General features: G+C 47.9%; 1 protein-coding gene across 2 annotated transcripts in view; it reads right to left on the bottom strand.

Moving 5' to 3' along the window:
* Window positions 1–18810, bottom strand: part of CREB5 (cAMP responsive element binding protein 5) — a 491776-nt gene that overhangs the window by 17109 nt on the left and 455857 nt on the right. The window contains exons 8-9 of one of the 2 annotated variants that reach the window (XM_075558234.1): window positions 6207–6530; window positions 2025–2252 (exon numbers count right to left, since the gene is read on the bottom strand). In XM_075558234.1, coding sequence (XP_075414349.1) covers window positions 2025–2252; window positions 6207–6530 — 552 coding nt within the window. Of the gene's footprint in view, window positions 1–2024; window positions 2256–6206; window positions 6531–18810 lie in introns of both variants that reach the window. The other variant, XM_075558233.1, reaches the window with a different exon arrangement.

Here is an 18810-nt window from a genome sequence, read left to right on the forward strand (position 1 = left end):
CACCCGAACTTTTATTTACTTAACGTGTTTGTTCAAATTAACTCTGTTTCAAACAAGGATTTAACCTTGCCCTGACCAATAATGTCTGTCAAATTGTAGGTCACAGGCCCTCATTACGTTTCTCAACTACAGATCCAGACAAAACACAGTTGTGATCATTAAACATGCCATGCGTATCCATGCTCTGCTCACATCCTACTGTGTTCATGCCCACATGGAAAATGACGAGCTTTGAAATCTTTTTTTTATCTCAGCCATCCTACGGTGGCTTGATTCCCTTCAATCAAAGTTTTGACAAGTGATCAGGGAGTCCGCGCTTGGCTCTGCGGTGGCAGGAAACTCATTCACCAAATGACTATTGGGGGTAGATAGCTAGAGGCTCCCATGCCGGCCAGTATGCTGCGTGCAGGCAGAGACAGTGCTGGGGGTGGGGAGTACAGCCTGGAGGCATGAGGACACAGCCTGTCCCTGTCCTGAAGCAGCACACCAGCCATGGGGAAGAATCGGGAGCCTATTCGTCCCTGCTTGTGCTGTATCTTTCTCAGTTACTTTCCCATGTTTATCACAAAGTGAATGGCACATGTAGGGAAAAACAACACTTATACACGATGGGGCTCAGCCTATTTCTACGACACAAATTCTCCTGGGATACTATCAACTTTCACCCTGGGAAGCCCAAGATGCTTACTACTTGATGTCAGACCGATTACGCAAGGGTTTGGGGGGTACGGCACCTTAAGGGGTTCTTTCTAAGGAAGCACAGAGAACCAGATGGGGGCAAGGATGAAGGTGACTCGGGAACTATAAAGGTCTACAGCAGCGGTTCTTAACCTGTGGGTCGCGACCCCTTTGGGGGTTAAATGACCCTTTCACAGGGGTCGCCCGATTCATAACAGTAGCAAAATGAGTTATGAAGTAGCAATGAAAATAATTTTATGGTTGGGGGTCACCACAACATGAGGAACTGCATGAAAGGGTCACGACATTAGGAAGGTTGAGAACCCTGGTCTCCAGTCTCCCAATTGTGAGTACTCTTTGTCACCCTCCCTTTCACTCTTGTGCTATTCTTTCGGCTCCTGGAAGATCTGGGCTACAACCCCAGATGTGTTTTGATCTCAGATCTATTTCGTTCCCTCCTTCCTGTTGGTGGAGAGTGCTCAGCCTCACCCCACCCCCACCCCCATTAGACCAAATGCTACGAACTTCATTGTTGGGATGACAGAATCCCAATTCAAACTCACTGCCACAGACACAATGCTGACTCATAGTGACCCCCCTGTGGGTTTCCAAGACTATCACTGTTAACGGGCCTAAAAAGGCCACTCTTTCCCGCAAGGAGCTGCCGGTGGTTTCAGACTATGGACCATGAGAATCGAATCCCTAGGGGCTTGAATTTTCTCTGCTCTTTCAAATCCTCCCAGAGCAGCCTGACTATACCATGTTCCCAGTGAGCCACTAGGGAAGATCCAAATCTGTCCAGATCCAAACCCACTTGAGCAAAGCAGATAAAACAGGGCTTTGTATTCGGAGCAAAACGACCCTGGTAAACCCTCCTTTCCTCCACTGCACAGCAAGAGAATCCCATTTCCTCCACCGCACAACAAGAGAATCCCACAGAAGCCGGGGCTGCCTCCTCACTTGTTGACTCTACCTGGCTGCCTTTCGGTTAAGGACTGACCCTGGACCAGGCACTGTGCTAAAGGCTCTGCAGAAGTGGGCTCATTGCCCCCCACCCCCACGCACACACCTCCCTAAGGTTATTACTTCTGCTTCAGGAGACTGAGGACTGAAGAGGTTAGACACGGTACAGAACTGCCCGGACTGGGACCCCCCAGCTTGCTGAAACAGACCTTGCCCTCCGCAGAGCCTGATTTAAACCAGAAGGGCTTGGTTTGGTTTTGCAGAGCGTCTCAGAATGAATAAGGCGCCCTTCTCTTGCGTGGGTCAGCCAACGCCCGAGGGGCCAGGGCATGCCCGCCGCACAAGGGGCCTTTGAGGGAGAGGACAGAGACCGAGGCCTGCACCTGAAGCTGCATGTTTGTCTGGGTGAGTTCCTCTGCTTTCTTTTCCAGTGACATCACCCAGACCTTCCTCTTCTGTCTGCAGCGGGTGGCAGCCGCGCGGTTCCGTTCCAGAAACTTCCGCCGCCTCTCATCCGGGTCTTCATCCACCACCCTCCGCCGGCGTCCCCCGGTGGGCTGGGGCGGCTGTATTGTCTGGGTGGGCTGCATCTGCTGGGTGGCTGGTGAAACCTGCTGGGACCCAGGGGGAAGGGAGGAGAGGTGGGGGCGGGGGGGGGGGGGGGGAATGTTGTGGGAGGGAAGAAACCCAAGCCAGTGTTAAAATGCAAAACACACAGTCAACTGCTTTCCTAAACACTGCAAACGTGTTCGCTAAGAATGAAGGAAACAATGAACTCATTCTCCCGGGGGGGTGGGCCGGGGCATGCCGCATCACTGAACTCTATTCTCATGATTGTTATTATATTAATATTTTTATTTTTAGGGTCGCTATGAGTCTGAATCGATTCCACCAGTGGATTTGTCTGTTGGTTTTGTTTTGATTTTAGGATCTTCTGTGACCTTCTGGCAAGGTAGAGAAACAATTTATGGGAAGGCTTAGGCAGACCTGCTCAGATTGTTTCTTTCACTGGTCCCACTACGAAGGAAAGGTCCCTCAACTGGGCAGGCTGGTGGCGCCGTTCATTCTGAACAGTTAAAAGCATGGTCCCGAGGCTCTCCTTGGGGATATCGCGGACACCGAGACGCCTATCATAACAACGTGTGCAGTGCGGAGCACCAGTCAGCCTACTTTCACTGAGTGACAGCTCTGGAAGCAGAGGACTGCTGGGCCTGCGAACTCCGACGTGTTCGGTCTGCTTCTCACAGTGCGGCCTCGGGCAGGAAGTTGCCTGAGCCCCAAGGTGATTGGAAACGGGCTCTTGGAAGCAGTGGACCCTCGGAGTGGACCCTGGGCAGCTACCCACGCTATGTGAGAGAGGGAGGCGCATCTCCATCTACTCCCATTAGAAGGAGCGGCAGAGCATTTTATTAAGGATGCTAACAGTGCCTCTAAGCCCCGGGTAAGGTCTGCACAGAGCTCAGCGACCTCTAAGGAGACCCCCACAGTCACAGGTCTGCCCCCCCCCCCCCCCCCCCGTCAGACGCACGGCCCCTTGTGAAACTGCCAAGACTGTCTCTTTATTCGTCTAGACACCAGCATAAGGCTTTCCTAAACGCCCTTCACTCTGCCCCTTTCTCCATTCGCAATCAAGGTGCCCATTTCTTTTTCTTCCTTTCCCATTTCTCATTCAGCTTTATAGCTGTCATACCTATAAAGTTGTTTTACAAGAGACATTTCACCTGCCGAAATAACAGGAAAAAAAGTTTCAAAACTGGATGGAGCCCGGCAGCCCTTTCCCCTCCGTTCCAGTCCTCTGATGGAAATCAATCAGAAAGCCTGTCATTGCGCCTGATGTCAGCGGACTGGCGGTGCGCTATCTCAACCCGGAGCCCAGCGAGCCTTCGGTGACTGACCGCAGGAGAACAAGATGGGGAGGGAGGCTGGACTGTGTCTCCGTCGTTTTAGGGAAAGCGAAAGCGTGCTCCGCAGCAGTGTTATTGGCGATCGTGGGCCACGCTCCCGATCACAGACGGAGGACCACGTGAGTTGTCTGAGGTCTTGCTCACCAGAGTGGCTGGTGAAGACGTGATCCCTGTTACTGGCAAAGGTTTAGCCCTGGCCGTTTCAGATGCTTTGCTCGGAGCTAACACTGCCAAACAAAAGCATGGCCCGGGACTGGAGAAGTACGCAGCTGTTTTAGCCGTTTCTTTTTCTTTTTGTGAAGTGGGCGATCTCGTATTGCCAGTAATAAGGCAGATATTAAAGTAGCCAAACTGGATTCTAAATCTCCCTTACAAGGACCTCTCAAAGCTGTAATCTCCTACCCTGCCGTCCCCAGTCTTTATCTGCCTTTCATAAGGACCTAGGCATGGCAGGGGAGGCTGGGGGTGAGGGTGGGGTGAAGATGGGGAGCTATCAACAATGTGTGGAAGCAAGAAGAAAACGGTCTGAAACTGATTGTGGTAATGATTATACAATGCTTCTCCATATGCTTGATCTATTAAATCACATAGCATGTGAATTACATGCCAACAAAACTATTAAAAATAAAACATGGAGTAAGCAATGTGGAAATTTCAGATTCAGGGTAGAATGTATGAATTGGTTACCCCCCCCCAAAAAAAAAATTCTGTTAGCTACAAGCTGAACCCCAGACTTTGAACCCTCACCCTCACAAGTAAGAGTGGCGGAGTTCTCAAGGCTCCAAGAAGCCTCTAGGCTGCGGTTCTACTAATACTGCCGCTAAGTAGGTGACCCGATCCCAGCAACCCGTTTCCTGTCATGTAAGGGTTTATTTTAGAAGGGTGGCGAAATGATTTTGTTTAAACTTTAATAAGACCAACCTAGACTGCTTCTTTTTAGTAAGGGAATAAAAAAGGAACTGCTCATGTAGCTAATTATAATAGCAATTAACTAATTGCTTATACAATTGGCCACTTACTGCCTTGAAACAGAGGGCAATTAGCTAATGGGGAATTAGCTAATGAATGGTTTGAATGGTTTTTATGTTCAAAGAACTGTTATGCTTGTCCGTGACATAACTTACCCACAATAGCAACCCAAACTTGATGTTCCTGCTTGTCCTCCAAAATAAATACTAATCTGAACTGGATCACCTTATCTTTGACCTTGTAACTTTTCTTTTTTCCTTTCTAAACACATGTCCCAGGAGAGCATCTGACTGGCTATGGGACTCAAAAGGTGCTCTGGATAGCATTTTATTTCTAAACAAGTTACTAAACTTCTACCATATTAATTCTCTCAGGAAGAAACTGTGATCAGTGTATTGAAAACAGAGCTGAGGTCTTCATAGATGCTCTTGTTTAATAAATACTCCTAGCTGCTGCAAAGCCGTTCGATTATTGCCCATGTCTGGCAGATGGGCAAACCTAAGAGCCTTTGAGGGGTCCCTTAACTATCCATGGTCACACAGCCAGGAGAGCGGGAGAGGAAAGAACGCTTCTTCCCTCTGAAGCTTGTATCGCTATGCATCACACACGGTGCTGCTAATGTGCCAAATGGGCGTTCACTTCACATGAGTAAGTTGCTTTGTGGATCCCCATTTGTGGACGCAGGTGGTTGTCTGCATGGGGAACTTAAAGAGCTCCAAAGCTAATTGGTTGCGAAATCTTGTCTCCAGAGGCAGAAGGCCGGGGAGACGGTGAATAAATGTTTTTTGTTGGCCCCAAGCTTCCAGCTTCGTTGTGTCTTCACTGGTCAGAACTGGGCAGAGCGGGAAGGGTGGAGGGGTCAGTGGAGGTCATCCTAAGGATCCAAAGTGTCTGGGGCTAGCCATGCTCCCAGCACAGTTGGGTACATAGGCTGGGTGACATCACGTCTGTCTGGCCCCCCAACCCTCTTTGAGTTTAGTCTAACTGCTGGCTTACTTTCCAGCTACTGCCCCACTGGGATTTGGCCTTATTCTTGAACTGATCATCTACAGACCTTGGCTCTCTGTTCCCTCCAACGCATTTCACACTGGGTGGGATGAGTCACCTCCCCACACCATTTACAGGTTTTGCCCTAGCATCCAATATAAGCCTTTTGCTCGGCCTTGAATTGCTACTTGTTAGGCTTTTCACATCTGTGTTCCTCAGACTATTGCCCACTGGATGAAACAGGTTATCTACAGGTGATAACACAGAATCACTATGATGTTATAAAACCCCAAAGCTAGAACCAGGCTTAGGATTCACTTACTCTTCTCATTCCACCCCTTCCCCTACCCCCACCATCTTTCTTCCCTAGCTTTAATTCTTCTTGACCTCTCCTGAAGGGCTAACCCTCCTGAAGGGCTAACCCTCCTGAGGGGCTAACTCAATGGAAACATGGATTTTGGATGGCTGGACATTCATATTTGCCCCTAAAGACTGAGCCTGAGATTGAATGGATGAGTTATAGACCATGTGATCATGTAACCATTACCTCCCGGGGAATGAATAGTGCTCCCCCAGAGCGCCAGCTAGAACACTGGGTTTATTGATCCGAATGCCTTGCCCCTCTGCCCTCCCCCCCCAAACCCTCCAGGCTTTATAGCCTACACTGTTAACCAGAGGAGGAAAGAGAGCATTAAAAGGGTCTACCTGTGCTTGGTTGCCGCTGTGCAGGGGTGGGTGTGGCGAGGTCTGGTGGTGCGCCGGGTGTGCATGCAGGTGGGAGTGGGAGTGATGGTGGGGGTGGTTCTGCTGGTGATGAGGTTGAGCATGTGGATGGTGTGCGGGGTGCTGGTGCTGGTGTGGGTAGGGGTGATGGGGTGGGAGGGTCTGGTGCTGATGCGGGTGCGAGTGCATGTGATGGTGTGGCGTCTGGTCCTGCCGGGAGCCCATCATTTCCATCATGTGTCCCATGGTGTTCATATTCCCATTGGACATGGCAGCGGGGTGGTGAGTCAGCGCAGCCTTCAACCTCTGAAACAGAACAAAACAGAAGAAACAACCACTGAGGTCAGTCATGGACACGTTCGGGGTTTTGAATCAAAATGACTCATATTTCCAACTGCACACTGCTTTATAGTATTGTTGTCAGCATTATTTTATGGGGAGGAGAAAGCTTTTGTGTTGGTTTCATATTTTCTTTCATATTGAGGCAGAGAGGAGCAAGAGAGTCAGCCATAAATGTTCATTCAAATGCCAGAGCGCATGATCATACATATGATCAGATTTAGGCCTTCTAGTCTGAGGTATTTCCGACCAGCTAATGGTGATATGATGGTGACATGATGAATATCACATCAGATGGTGACTTGTACTGAATGCAAGTCCAAACCAAACATTTTAATATGAGAACACCATGGAACAAAGGGGACCATCAACTTCCATGTGATGGAGTAGTGTGTTTTTGTAAAAGTCACAAGAATAAAAGATTTTGCCTGTCACATAAAGCATGTGGGACACTGAGCTTCTATCAAGGCGATGAGAAAACTGGTTGAGCACATGATGAGCACAAGTAATCCTGCCCACTTGTGCATGTGAAAGTTGTTGGAATGGCAAATGTTATGTTACACATATATTGACCACAATAGAAACGTTTCATTACAATAAATGCAGATTTTCCAATTTCACAAGATTTCTCTAATGCAATGAAGACATGATTTCACATTTTGAGTTTCAGAAAGAGTACTGATCTTATTCGAGGGCTTCAAATTAGAATTAATAATCCAGTTTTTAGAGGCCCTAGCTATTTTTAAAGGAGCCCCGGTGGAGCATAAGTTTAAGCATTAGGCTTTATGTCAGTAGTTCAAACCCACCAGCCACTCCAAGAGAGAACGATGAGGCCGCTCTCAGAAAGATGGGCAGTCTTGCAAACCTTAAAGAACGGGTCTACTTTGTCCTATAGGTTGACTTGATGGCAGTGAGTTGGTTAAGTTGGCCCTTGGTTGCCATGGTATTTCTCATGGTCCTTCTGATTATCTGATAGATCTCACACTGCTACTTTTTTTTTTTTTTGACTTGGTGAGGAAAGTGGAAAGATCTAGAGTACTGAACTTCCTCACCTTCTTTAGTGGGTAGGTTACATTAATAGCCCAAATCTGTTTCTAACACAAAATGCATGAGACCAAGAAAATGAAGGGGGGCCTCTTAAGTTCTAGCTCTCCCAGGTGTCAACTGTAACTACCCTCCAATGCTAAAATAGGGTTATAAGCGATTCTGTTAAGACACCAGAAGTAAGTACTTAAATTGTTGCATGCTGTACGGTTGCTGTTACAACCATTCAACCCTGCCATTATATCTCAGATTCTAAACTCATTGCCTTTGAGTCAGTGCTGACTCAGAGTGATCCCTATGGGTTTCTGAGACTGCAATTCCTAATAGGAGTAGAAGGTCCAGTTTTTCTCCCTCGGAGCTGCTGGTGGTTTTGAACAGCCAACCAAACAGATTGCAGCCCAAGACATAACCACCACACCACCAGGGCTCCATATTGTGGTATATAAGCAGTCATATACACTGACAAACAAATACGCATGCTTTTTTTTAAACTACTGACCTTGCAATTAGGAGTCCAAAGAATATATCATAAAATTGTCACATGTTACGAACTGTATTATTTCTGTTTTTCTTTCAACCAGCCATTTAAAAATTATTTTAAAAACCCTTAGTCCCTGGGCACAACATAAGGCCGTGGGCCAGGTTTGATCCCCTGATCTAGGTTGTAACCCTCATCTCAAGAATCACTTGCTAACTCCTTTCGTCCCAGTTTCTTCAGCACGGTGCTGGTGCTGGTGTGGTCTTCTACAGCGGCAATTAGGGTTGTGTCCCGAGGGGGGCATTGTGCGGAGATGAGCGTCTAACTGGCAAGCTCACAGGGGCTTCATGGATTTTTGGCCAAGGGACTCCGCATTCTCTCCTGGTTGACGTTCCTGTTTGATCAATGAAGAGTGCTGGGCAGTGATGGTGGAGAAAGAGGGATGCATTTCAATCATGATGCCAACAACGAGGCCGTAACGCTGTGCAATGTTGATGTTCCCCAGCCGGTTAAGGGTAAACTATCGATAAATACCAATCCAATGATTCAAAACGTTTAAGTTAAACATAATGGGCCTCGACTTGTAAAAAATAAAGGGGGGAGGGGGCAATGACAGATATAAGAACATTTTCTACATCTGGATTCTTGTGGTCGTTATATAATCTGGTGTCAATTTGAGGATTGGGAGTGAAGAGGTGGAGTCTAGCTTGTCAATCGTTGTATAGACAATGAGGCCTCTGTGTGGGCATGCATGGTCTTCTCCTGTGAATTCTGGGAAATCTGGTTTTTCCTCCTTGGAGGCAGGAGAGACTCTCTGCTCACTTGCTGAGACACTACTGACAAGACAGATGTCAGTACACTGATAGACCCTGTGTCCTGGGAACTGGAGGAGCCATGTGGAGACACCTGCCAGTGCTAGGATGGCCTTCTGGATCCAAAAGATTTTGCACCCACGGTCCTGTGATTGTCCTGCATTTGGCATCATTGCATGTACCTTGTGAGTCTAAAAAGGACTTTATAGATTGGTCTCAGACATATGGGCTAATATTGGACTTATGGACTGGGCTGTTCTTATATATAAACCTCTTTCTTATATACAGATGATTGTCTATGAATTTGTTTCTCTAGTCTACCCAGACTAACACAATTCTGTAGCCACCGAGACCCCTTGCCTTCTCTGTCCAGGGCAACAGCAGCTCCTCAGTAGCTCCTGACCCACTGAATGATAACCCTGCTGTCACGCTTCCCGAGGGCCTGGCAAAGGGTCCATTGCTGGGTGTTGCACGTACTACTAGACAGACGAGTAAGCTAACGCTCCTCCTCTCAAGTCCTAGAGATGATTTCATTGTTTTGATAAAAATGTTCATTATAAAAAATTTAAGCAATGCTTAAAAGCGCAAAGAAGCCAGCAACACATGAGCCAAATGCATTGTTTACACTTGGTGGGAGAACAGCATTCCAGACAACTCTGCGTAAGGAGATAGAGAGATGGAGGATAAGCCTAAGAATTTTAGAACTGTGGCTAGCAACCAACCAACCCAAACAACAACCCTGCATCCGAATATAGTAGAAGCAAAATAAATGAAAACTGTACAGCTCTCGGGACGTTAGGTACCTGCTTCTTTACCCTAAGAAAAGTTTGATTTTTTTACCCAAGGTCTCCAAAGTTAACGGGGCGGAAGGGGGAGGGGGACTTGAAGTGAGAAAAGAGTCTATTGAAATCATGATTATTCAAAACGGTTCATTGAAGGGTACTGTCGGACTTGCTCAACTCGTCTTTGGAATTGTGTTACTATGAAAGTAATGGAGCTCCATGGTTAAAAAACAAACCTGCACCAGAAAGATACTAGGTGAAAAAGAGTCACCTGTCTGCCTCTCTCCTGCTCTGTCCCTCAGATGTCACCAGCATGGGGAGTTTCTCACCTATCTTTAGACATGCCCTAAACATTTATATGAACACATGTAGACAAGCCCTTTGTTAGGATCCAAGCTTTTCTATCTTGTTTCTTGCTTCTTTTTTTTGCTTTAACAATACATCCTAGATGTCTTGTTATATATAACAGTCAACATCAGTGGAGCACTCAATAGGTGCCAGTCTTCCATGCTTTGTACTGTGTTGGCGCAGTTGTCAGAAGAGCCTTCGGAGGCTAAACAGGAGGCAGAGGCGTCACTTGCCCACGCTCACTAGCTGGTGAGGAATGGAGTCAGAGGTGAAGGCAGGCATTCTGTCTCCAGAGCCTGTTCCCTAGCTCACTCTCCTTCCCAAGCAAGGGAGAAGATTCAGGAAGGTGTGCCCTTCATACTTAACCCAGAGCAGGAGTGAAGTGTAGAAGTATTATGTCGTGTCTTCCTGGTCCAGAGGAGAGGCAGAAAGGGAAGAACTTAGAAAAGTTGACAAGAATAGACAGACAGACAGACAGAGAGAGAGAGAGAGAGAGAGAGAGAGAGAGAGAGAGAGAGAGAGAGATTCAGCATTCACCAGGTTTGCCCTGTCTGAACTGTGGTGAAGTGGGGAGTAGATGGTAAAAATGGTCGGGAAGCTCAATGGTTGACTGCAGTAAGACTCAGCACTTCCCAAACACCCATCTGATAAGGTCAACATCTCTCCTCTCCCTGCTCCTAGGCCTTCATCTTTGAGTAAAACCCTTCAGTGTAGAGAAGGGGACATATGGGAACTCTTTGTGTTATCTATTGTATATCTTTTTAAAAACCTGAAACTTCTCTTAAAAAAAAAAAGCCTAGCAATCAAAATGAAAACAAACCCCCTAAACTCTTTCCAACATTTAGGACACGATGGCCAGAGCCTTTACCAGGGCTACCTGCCCATCCCTCCCTTCACATCAGCCTCTGGCAGGCCACACAGATGTGCTTTTTAGGCTATAGGAAGGAGTAGGCTCTCTCCAGACACGGGGGCCCTTGGTTACTACTCCTGCCTGGAAGGTGCCACCCTCCCTTTAGATAGTCAGATCCCCGGCTCTCACCCAGCTCCCATGGTCAAACAGCCAGTCCCAGCACAACTATTGGCCCCCTTTGTTATGCAGCTGTTTGTAGATACGTGATTTTTAGCAAGATTATGGCTTCATTATCTGTCACTGTCCCCAGATGATAAACTTCAGGGGGAGTAGGGACCAGGCTGGGTTTTGCTGTTAAATCCACTGCCCTAGCACCGTGCCTGGCCACACAAGACAGCAACGTCCTCTTGGTGGAATGAAGAAGGGAAAGAAGGAAGGCTTTCCCAGGGCTGCTGCAGGTGGTCTTCTGTCTGGGAAGATGGTCCTGTTGCGGAACCAGGTTCAGCAGAGCCAGCGACAGAGAGCAAACTGTGCAGACAGTTGGGCTGTAAAAAGCCTGTCAAAGGAGCTTTCCCTTCCACACCCTGCCTGCCGCTAAACACAGCAACCACACAGAAAAGCAAGCACCCAGTAACACAGGAATGCGCGCACCGCATTCCACCTCGACATATATATATATATGTATATAGAAATATATGTATATATTTCCCTCTAGGGAAAAAAGGTGGCATGGAAAGTGGAGAAGCTGTTGAGGAGTGGGCCGCCATAATTACCCCCACCGTGCTGCAAACACGTCTCTACCTTTAATTAGGAGCAAATGGGGCCTGACAGAGGCAAGCTCTGCCCCAGATCGCCATCTCTCCGATAATGAGCTTGTACTGTTCAGGGAAATGACTTGTCTGCCTCAAGTCTATTCCTGCATGTTTCACGCCAAGACGAAAATAATAGTCGGGATTATCACATCCCACTTAGTTATGCATTCAACAAATATTTATTGGACGCCCACTGTGTGCCAGGCACTGGGCTAGGTCTATCATTTGCCCACAATCCGACGGAAATGGGAGATACATAAAATCAAAGCTTTCATAAAAACCATAGAAGAGCGCGCCCACGAGAACGACACACTCAACTGTGGAAGAGCAGGCTTTTAAACACTGCTCAGAGAATGTTGGCTTTCTGGGGTGGCATTCACCCTGTAAGCATTTGCTTACAAGATATTTGAAGGAAAACATTATATTTGAAATTGAAATGATTATCAAGCTGCTCTGCCTATGGCACATTGAATATTCTCCAGGTTCATTTTAAGACATGGGGTAGGGGGGCGGTTTCTCAAAGGCTTAAAGAAACTAGTGCTTCCCTGTCCCTTGGTGCCAACAAGGGCAACTCCCCCTCAATCACCAAGAGGTGGCAGCGAGTGCCCTGCAGATGCCCCTCACTTAGCAACGATAAATACCGGCAAATGAGTCCAAGCTGTATTTCGCTGAATGATTTTTCTTTATGAAGCTGATCTGTGTCTTTTTTAAATAACATTCTACCCACTGCCAAGAAAAGGTAAGGAAGCAGGGAAGGAGGGAAATTAATGAGCAAACAAACATATCTCTTTTTTTCCAGTCACAAAATAAAACCCAGGGCTATTCCTGAAGTGTAACTTCAAGGACCTCTCAATGCTTCCGTGTGCTTTCCATAGCCCCCTACACACGTGTTTATTGGAGAGAGCAACCAGAGGAGACAGGGGTGAGGCTGACACATCTCTGGGTTCAGCCACTAAGGGCCATTTCCATTCCATCTGTGTGTTTTACAAGTTCCTTGACCACGGTTCCCAATGGGAGGGCAAGCTTGTTGTCCAGGCACAGGGTCCTGGGACGAGATCAGCTACCTCATACCATCCCAGCCCACACCCCTCCCCATCGGCTCCCTTTGGCATCACAGCCTGGCATTCCAGGTACACACACATCGGTCTCCGTGGTGGGCACATAGCTGCCTGTGAGTGCAAGCACACATTATAGCGCGCACACACACGCACACACATGCGCATACACACACACACACACACACACACCAAGGCAATTTATCTTCCACGAGCAGCTCACTTAGGCCAACAAGAAACATTTGTGGCCCTATAAAAACGTCTTCTGTCCATCTTCAGTCCGACTGATTGCATATGCCCTGTAGACTCGGGAAGGCCAGCGAAGGGAAGCAGGACTTGTAATCAAGGAGGGTGGGTGGCAGGGGAGCAGAATGCCTGAACATTCTTTCTAGAAAGGTTTTAATTATAAACGGCTGCTTGGATCTGGCCCAGAAAAGAATGTGATGATATCAAAATGCAGCCGCGTCTGGGCTGACCACAAGTAAGAGTATCTAAGAGCAACTGGCAAGGTCCGGATGCGCATTTCCTTTCCAGCGCGAACCCATTGTCATGGGGGCCCGAGACAGAGCTGGAAAATGTTTTGTTTTGCTGGTTCCCCCTCCCTTCCTCCCTCCCTCCTTCCTTCTTTTGTCCCCAAAGTTGGCTGATCAGCAGAGGAGGTGCTCATTATAGGTTCCTCTCTCTCTTTCTCTTTCTTCTTCCTCTTCCTCCTTCCCTCCCTCCCTCCTGAAAATTCACCCATCAGCCGAGGTTTGCCTTGCTTCCAGAGGCCCTAATGAGAAGTGTTACTGGCTGGTCCTACTTCTCTAAGGATTCAGAAATCAGGTCTCTGAATGAAGCAAACACAAAGGGCACTGAATGCCACTCACCTTTAGAGCAATGATTGGATTACAAGAGGCTTCCCAGACTTGAGGAGCATGGTCCTGTGGCCAGGGAGTGGGAAGGGCACCGCGAGAACTGACACAGGGTGTCTGTAAGGTATGAGTTTTACTTTTGTCCACAAAGAAAGTGTTGCACGGCCCAGAGATGAGGTCCCTGGGGATGAATGAAGGACACTGCAATGTGGCCCGTGGATCTTGAAAGATGCATACATTTCAGAATGTTCTTTCAGATAACTAACTAAAACCCTACCTGGCTTACACAATGGAATACGAGCTGTCCTTTTCAAAGCTTTTATATGGTTACTGAGCTCCTGAAGTGCTCACATTTTCAGTGCTTTCATGCTTTCCGTCACATGATGTACAGTGGGAAAATCTGCACAGATGAGGCTCTAAAATAGGGTTCTCAAGCTGTGGGTCGTGAACCCCTTGAGTGGGGGCGGGCGTCAAACGACCCTTACACAGGGGTCGCCCGATTCATCACAGTTGCAAAATGATACCTAGGAAATAGCAACAAAAATAATTGTATGGTTGGGGGGGGGTCACCACCACATTAGGAACTGTATGAAAGGGTCACAGCCTTAGGAAGGTTGAGAACCACTGTTCTAAAGGATTAAAGAGCAGTGACACCTTGACCTTTTTCATCACCTTGTAGGACGTGAAAATTGGGCAATGAATACGGAGGAGCTCCGAAGGACTGACACATTTGCATTCTGGTGTGGGTAAAGACTACTAAATGTCCCCTGGACTGTTAGGAGAAAGACAGAGTCCTGGTGGCGTAGTAGTTTACAAGTTGACCTACGAACCACAAGGTCAGGAGTTTGAATCTACAGCCACTCCTCCGGAGAAAGATGAGGCTTTCTGCTCCTGCAAAGAGTTACAGTCCAGGAAACTCACAGGGGCACGGCTCTACCGTGTCCTATAGGGTCACTGTGCGTCAGAAACAACTCAGTGGCAGTGAGGTGAGCTCTAGAAGGAGCAAACCTGTCTTGAAGAAAGTGCAGCCTGCATGCTCCCTCGAAGCAAAGATGGCAAGACTTTATCTCATGCACTTTGGACCTGTTATCAGGAAGGGGCGATCTCTGCAGAAGGACATCATGCTTGGTGAAACAGCGTGTCAGAAGAAAGGAGGCAGACCCTCATTGAAGCAGATGGACCCAGAGGTTGCAACGAGGGGCTCCAATAGGAGTGACTGTGAGGATGACGCAGGACAATGCAGTGTCCCTTCTGTTGTGTAGCGGGTGGCTGTGAGTCGTAACTGACTTGCCAGCATCTAACTACGACATGTTCTCAATGTTGTTTTGTGACAGTACTTCAAATAAGCTTACCAGCTAAGTGAGGGAAGGGGTGGTGGATGGGGAGGACTCACGGGGAAAAGATTTCATATTACGTATCATGTTATAGAACTAAAAACTATTAGTTCTGCAGTTATTGCACATAATTCAATTAGTGATAAACACACAGGGATTATATTAGAGGCCACTGCATTCTAATCCACTGGAAGACAGCTCAAGTCTCACAAATGCAGTAGAAACTTAAAAAGTGGGATTCTGGCAGTTTCAATGGGGCAAAAGAAGCCCTAGGGGCGCTGTGGGGTAAGCACTGCACGGCCAGTCACAAGCTCGGGGGTTCCAACCCGTCAGCTGCAACGAGGGAGAAAGATGAAAGCTGTCTGTTCCCGTAAAGATTTGCCGTCTCAGAAACCCTGCGGAGCAGTTCTGCTCTGTCTTGTAAAGAGTTGTTCTGAGTTAGAATCCACTCCAAGGCTGGTGGGTAGGATGAAGCAGCCAGCCGGTGATGGGTACCGAAATGCACAGTGGGATTTTGAGTCCTCTAGATGCCCCTGGAAGCAGGGCCAGGATGTTTACTCCCATACAGCCCAGAGCCCGGAGCAATGTGGGGTCACCGTCAGCCAGCGTCCACTCAACAGCAATGGCTTGACATGCCAAGGGTACGGAGAGGCCTGCCTCCACTTCCCATGGTCTGCTTGTGGGTGTAACTTCATACATGAGGCAACGCAGTCCACGTGCTAGGTGATGATTAAAAAGGCCAAGCACAGCCCAGAGGCTAATCTAAATCATACGTGACTGACAGTGCTGCAGTACCTTCCATGCAAGCTTGTGACATGAAGGAATGAGTGACAGCACGTTCATTCAATTTATTCGATTTCAGATGTCACTACACTCTCCCGTGCTGCTTCCACCCCACGGCTGTCTTGTAGGACTCCCCAGGATATTGCTGCTCTGAGGGCCCGTCCTAGTTGACTTGCTATTGTTGTTGGCTGCTATCTTGTCCATTCTAACTCCTGGGGACCCCATGTGAGAGAGCCAAGTGGCCACCAGGGTTTTCTGGTAATCTCCCTGAAATATTTCCAGGGCTTTCTTCGTGGATGGGTAGGTTCGAACCCCCAACTTTTTGTCTTTTAGAACAAGTGCCAATCTGCCAAGCAACCAGGGTCCCTCAAGAAGTCCCACTTAGATCCCACTGCCATAATCGACCTCAGGAACCCCACCCCTAAACTTTACATTCCTCCTCTGGGAAGTGGGGACACCCAGACTGGCCATGTCTCTTTTATAGGATCCTGGTACCGAAGCCCTCCTGGGGCTGTGGGCTGTGTTGGTAACTGCAAGGCTGGTGGTTCAAATGCACCAGCTGCAGAGGCTGTCTGCCCTCGTGCAGATTCACAGGCTTGGGAAAACCCAATCAAGGGCCGCTATGTGTTGGAGCAAATTCATTGACAGTGGGTTTGGGTTTGGGCTTGGGGTGCTAATAACATTAAGGAATAAGGATAAGGAATAGCTGGAGCCACAAACCTCGAAAGACTAATTAGTGGCACAGAGTGGAGGCTCATTGTGTGTGTGGATGGGGCCCCCCAAACAAACTGAGCTCGCTGCTACTAAGTCAATTTTGACGTGAGACGAACTTATAGGACAGTCTAAAACTTCCCCTTGTGGGCTTCAAAACTGTAATTCTTTACAAGTATAGAAACCTTATAGTGAACAGCCCAGTGCGTAACCACTACACCACCAAGGATCCCATGGAGTGGGGTAGGCAGGTTACTATCACCTTCTCTACTCCTGTAAACAGTTACAGTCTGGGAAACCCACAGGGGCAGGTCTACTCTGGCCTATGAGGCTGCTGTGAGTCAGGGCTCACTTGACAGTAATGAGTTTGGTTTGGGTTTTTGATGAAACATGAGAAAATGAGAGATTGAAGATTTTTTCATGGCATTAAAATATGCTTGTTTCATTTTTTTATTTAAAAAATTAAAAGCAAATCAAAGCTGGTTTCTCCTAACAGGAGACTGGCTGCTAGGGGTTCCCTATGATGACACCTTCAGTGTTATTGCAGTATATCAAATAAGAAAGGCTAAAAAGATACATGTTCAAGTCCATGCCAGGCTCTTAGTATTTGTCTCAGGGAACTTGCGTGACCTGTAAGATACAAGTACCCTTCTCTGATGGATCGAACTGTGTCCCCTAAAGTGAGTGATATGCTAGAATCTGAACTCCTATACCGATGCCCGTGTGACCTTATTTGAAAGTGGTAATTTTCTTTCTTTTTTTTCAGTTGAATTTTAGCAGGTTTATTGATATGTTTAAACATAATAAAAGGAATTATACAATCAGACCCTAAATGAGCTCTTGGCAGGCTAGCATCCAGAAACAGATCTAATAAGAGAGATTGAATGGAAGCCAGTACAGAATCTTATGCTTGGTTAACAAACAAAACCAGCCAAAAACCTCTACTGCCCAAAGACAATGGAAGGGTGATGTAGCCTGGTAATCACACACTCACTCACTCACTCACTCACTCACTCACTCACTCACTCACGAACTCACTCACGAACTCACTCACGAACTCACTCACGAACTCACTCATGAACTCCAGAGGGTGCAGGGTGGCATTTGCTTTTGTAAAGCATCGTTGTACAGTGCAGGCCTCAGATCAGCTGATGTGATTTCTCAGCTGCACCAATACAACTAGATCAGAGAACCAAGAGCCATGCTCTCCTCCATACAGGCTGCCACGTGTGCTGTTCCCGTCCACGCCACCCCCCTATTGCATTGCACCCTGACCCTGACCCCCCCCCCAAAGATAATGTCACATCCCTGCTAATGGATGCAGGATGCTCTCTAAGGAAGTATCCCGATTCCCCACTGATGGACGTGCACACTGTATCCAATTCCCCCGGGATCGTGTTGTCCCGACCGCCCTTATATTTACACTCGTTGGCATACGTGTCTGATTATTTCTAAAGCACAGCCATTGCTATTTTGATGATTTTGTCATCTGATTAAATGATCCCTCCAGGTGGGTTCAACTTCTGGCCAGATGGTGGTGGTAGTAGAATGTGGGGGTGGGGGGTGAGGGTGTGGAGTAGGGGTTAGGGGTCTGTGGCATAGTGAGTTACTGCTAGGTTACTCGTTGGGCTACTATGTATGAGGTCAGCAGTTTGAACCCACCAGCCGCTCCAGAGAAGAAAACTGTGGCTTTCTACTCCTTGTAAATAGTGATAGCCTCAGAAACCCACAGGGGTGGTTCTCCTCTACCCTATTGGGTGGCTGCAAATCAGAATCAACTCTAGGACAATGCATGATCCTTGGGTAGCACAAGAGATGGCTGCTCAGCCAGGAACTCAAAGGTTGGTAGGTTGAGCTCACTCAGAGATGACTTAGGAACCAGCCCTGGCAATCTTCTTCCCAAAGGTATTATACCTTGAAAATGTATGCAGTGCAATCCAATTGGCAAGACAAGGGGCTGGCCCGAGTGTGCACGTGGTGCGATTTTGATAAAGGGAGCTAGAGGAACTGACCAGGAGAGGGGGGCCACCTGCTGACTCTCTCTTTCCATTCAAGCATCCTTTCTTGAGGCTCATGTTCTTGTTCGTCCAAAGTACCCCTGACCAGGGAAGACAGTTTTAGGGTCTCTTGTACCTTTCGGGTCACCGAGCTCCCTAAGCACTCTGGGAAGGTCTTCGGCCCTGATTGGGCCCAGGCAGATCCTGCATCCTCCTGGCTGGTGGCCCTGGCTTTCTGAAAGTGCTGAACGCACAGCTTCACATAAACATTTGTTGATTGCCTCCCTGCCTGCCTGCCGCCTGCTAGTCTCCAGGAGGGGTGCCTAACCACGTAATGTCTTTGAAGCCCTGGCCTATAATTTTCCGCACAGAGAGAACACCTTCTGG

This window comes from Tenrec ecaudatus, chromosome 9, assembly GCF_050624435.1.
Source record: "Tenrec ecaudatus isolate mTenEca1 chromosome 9, mTenEca1.hap1, whole genome shotgun sequence".
In the NCBI taxonomy this organism is placed as follows: Eukaryota; Metazoa; Chordata; class Mammalia; order Afrosoricida; family Tenrecidae; genus Tenrec; species Tenrec ecaudatus.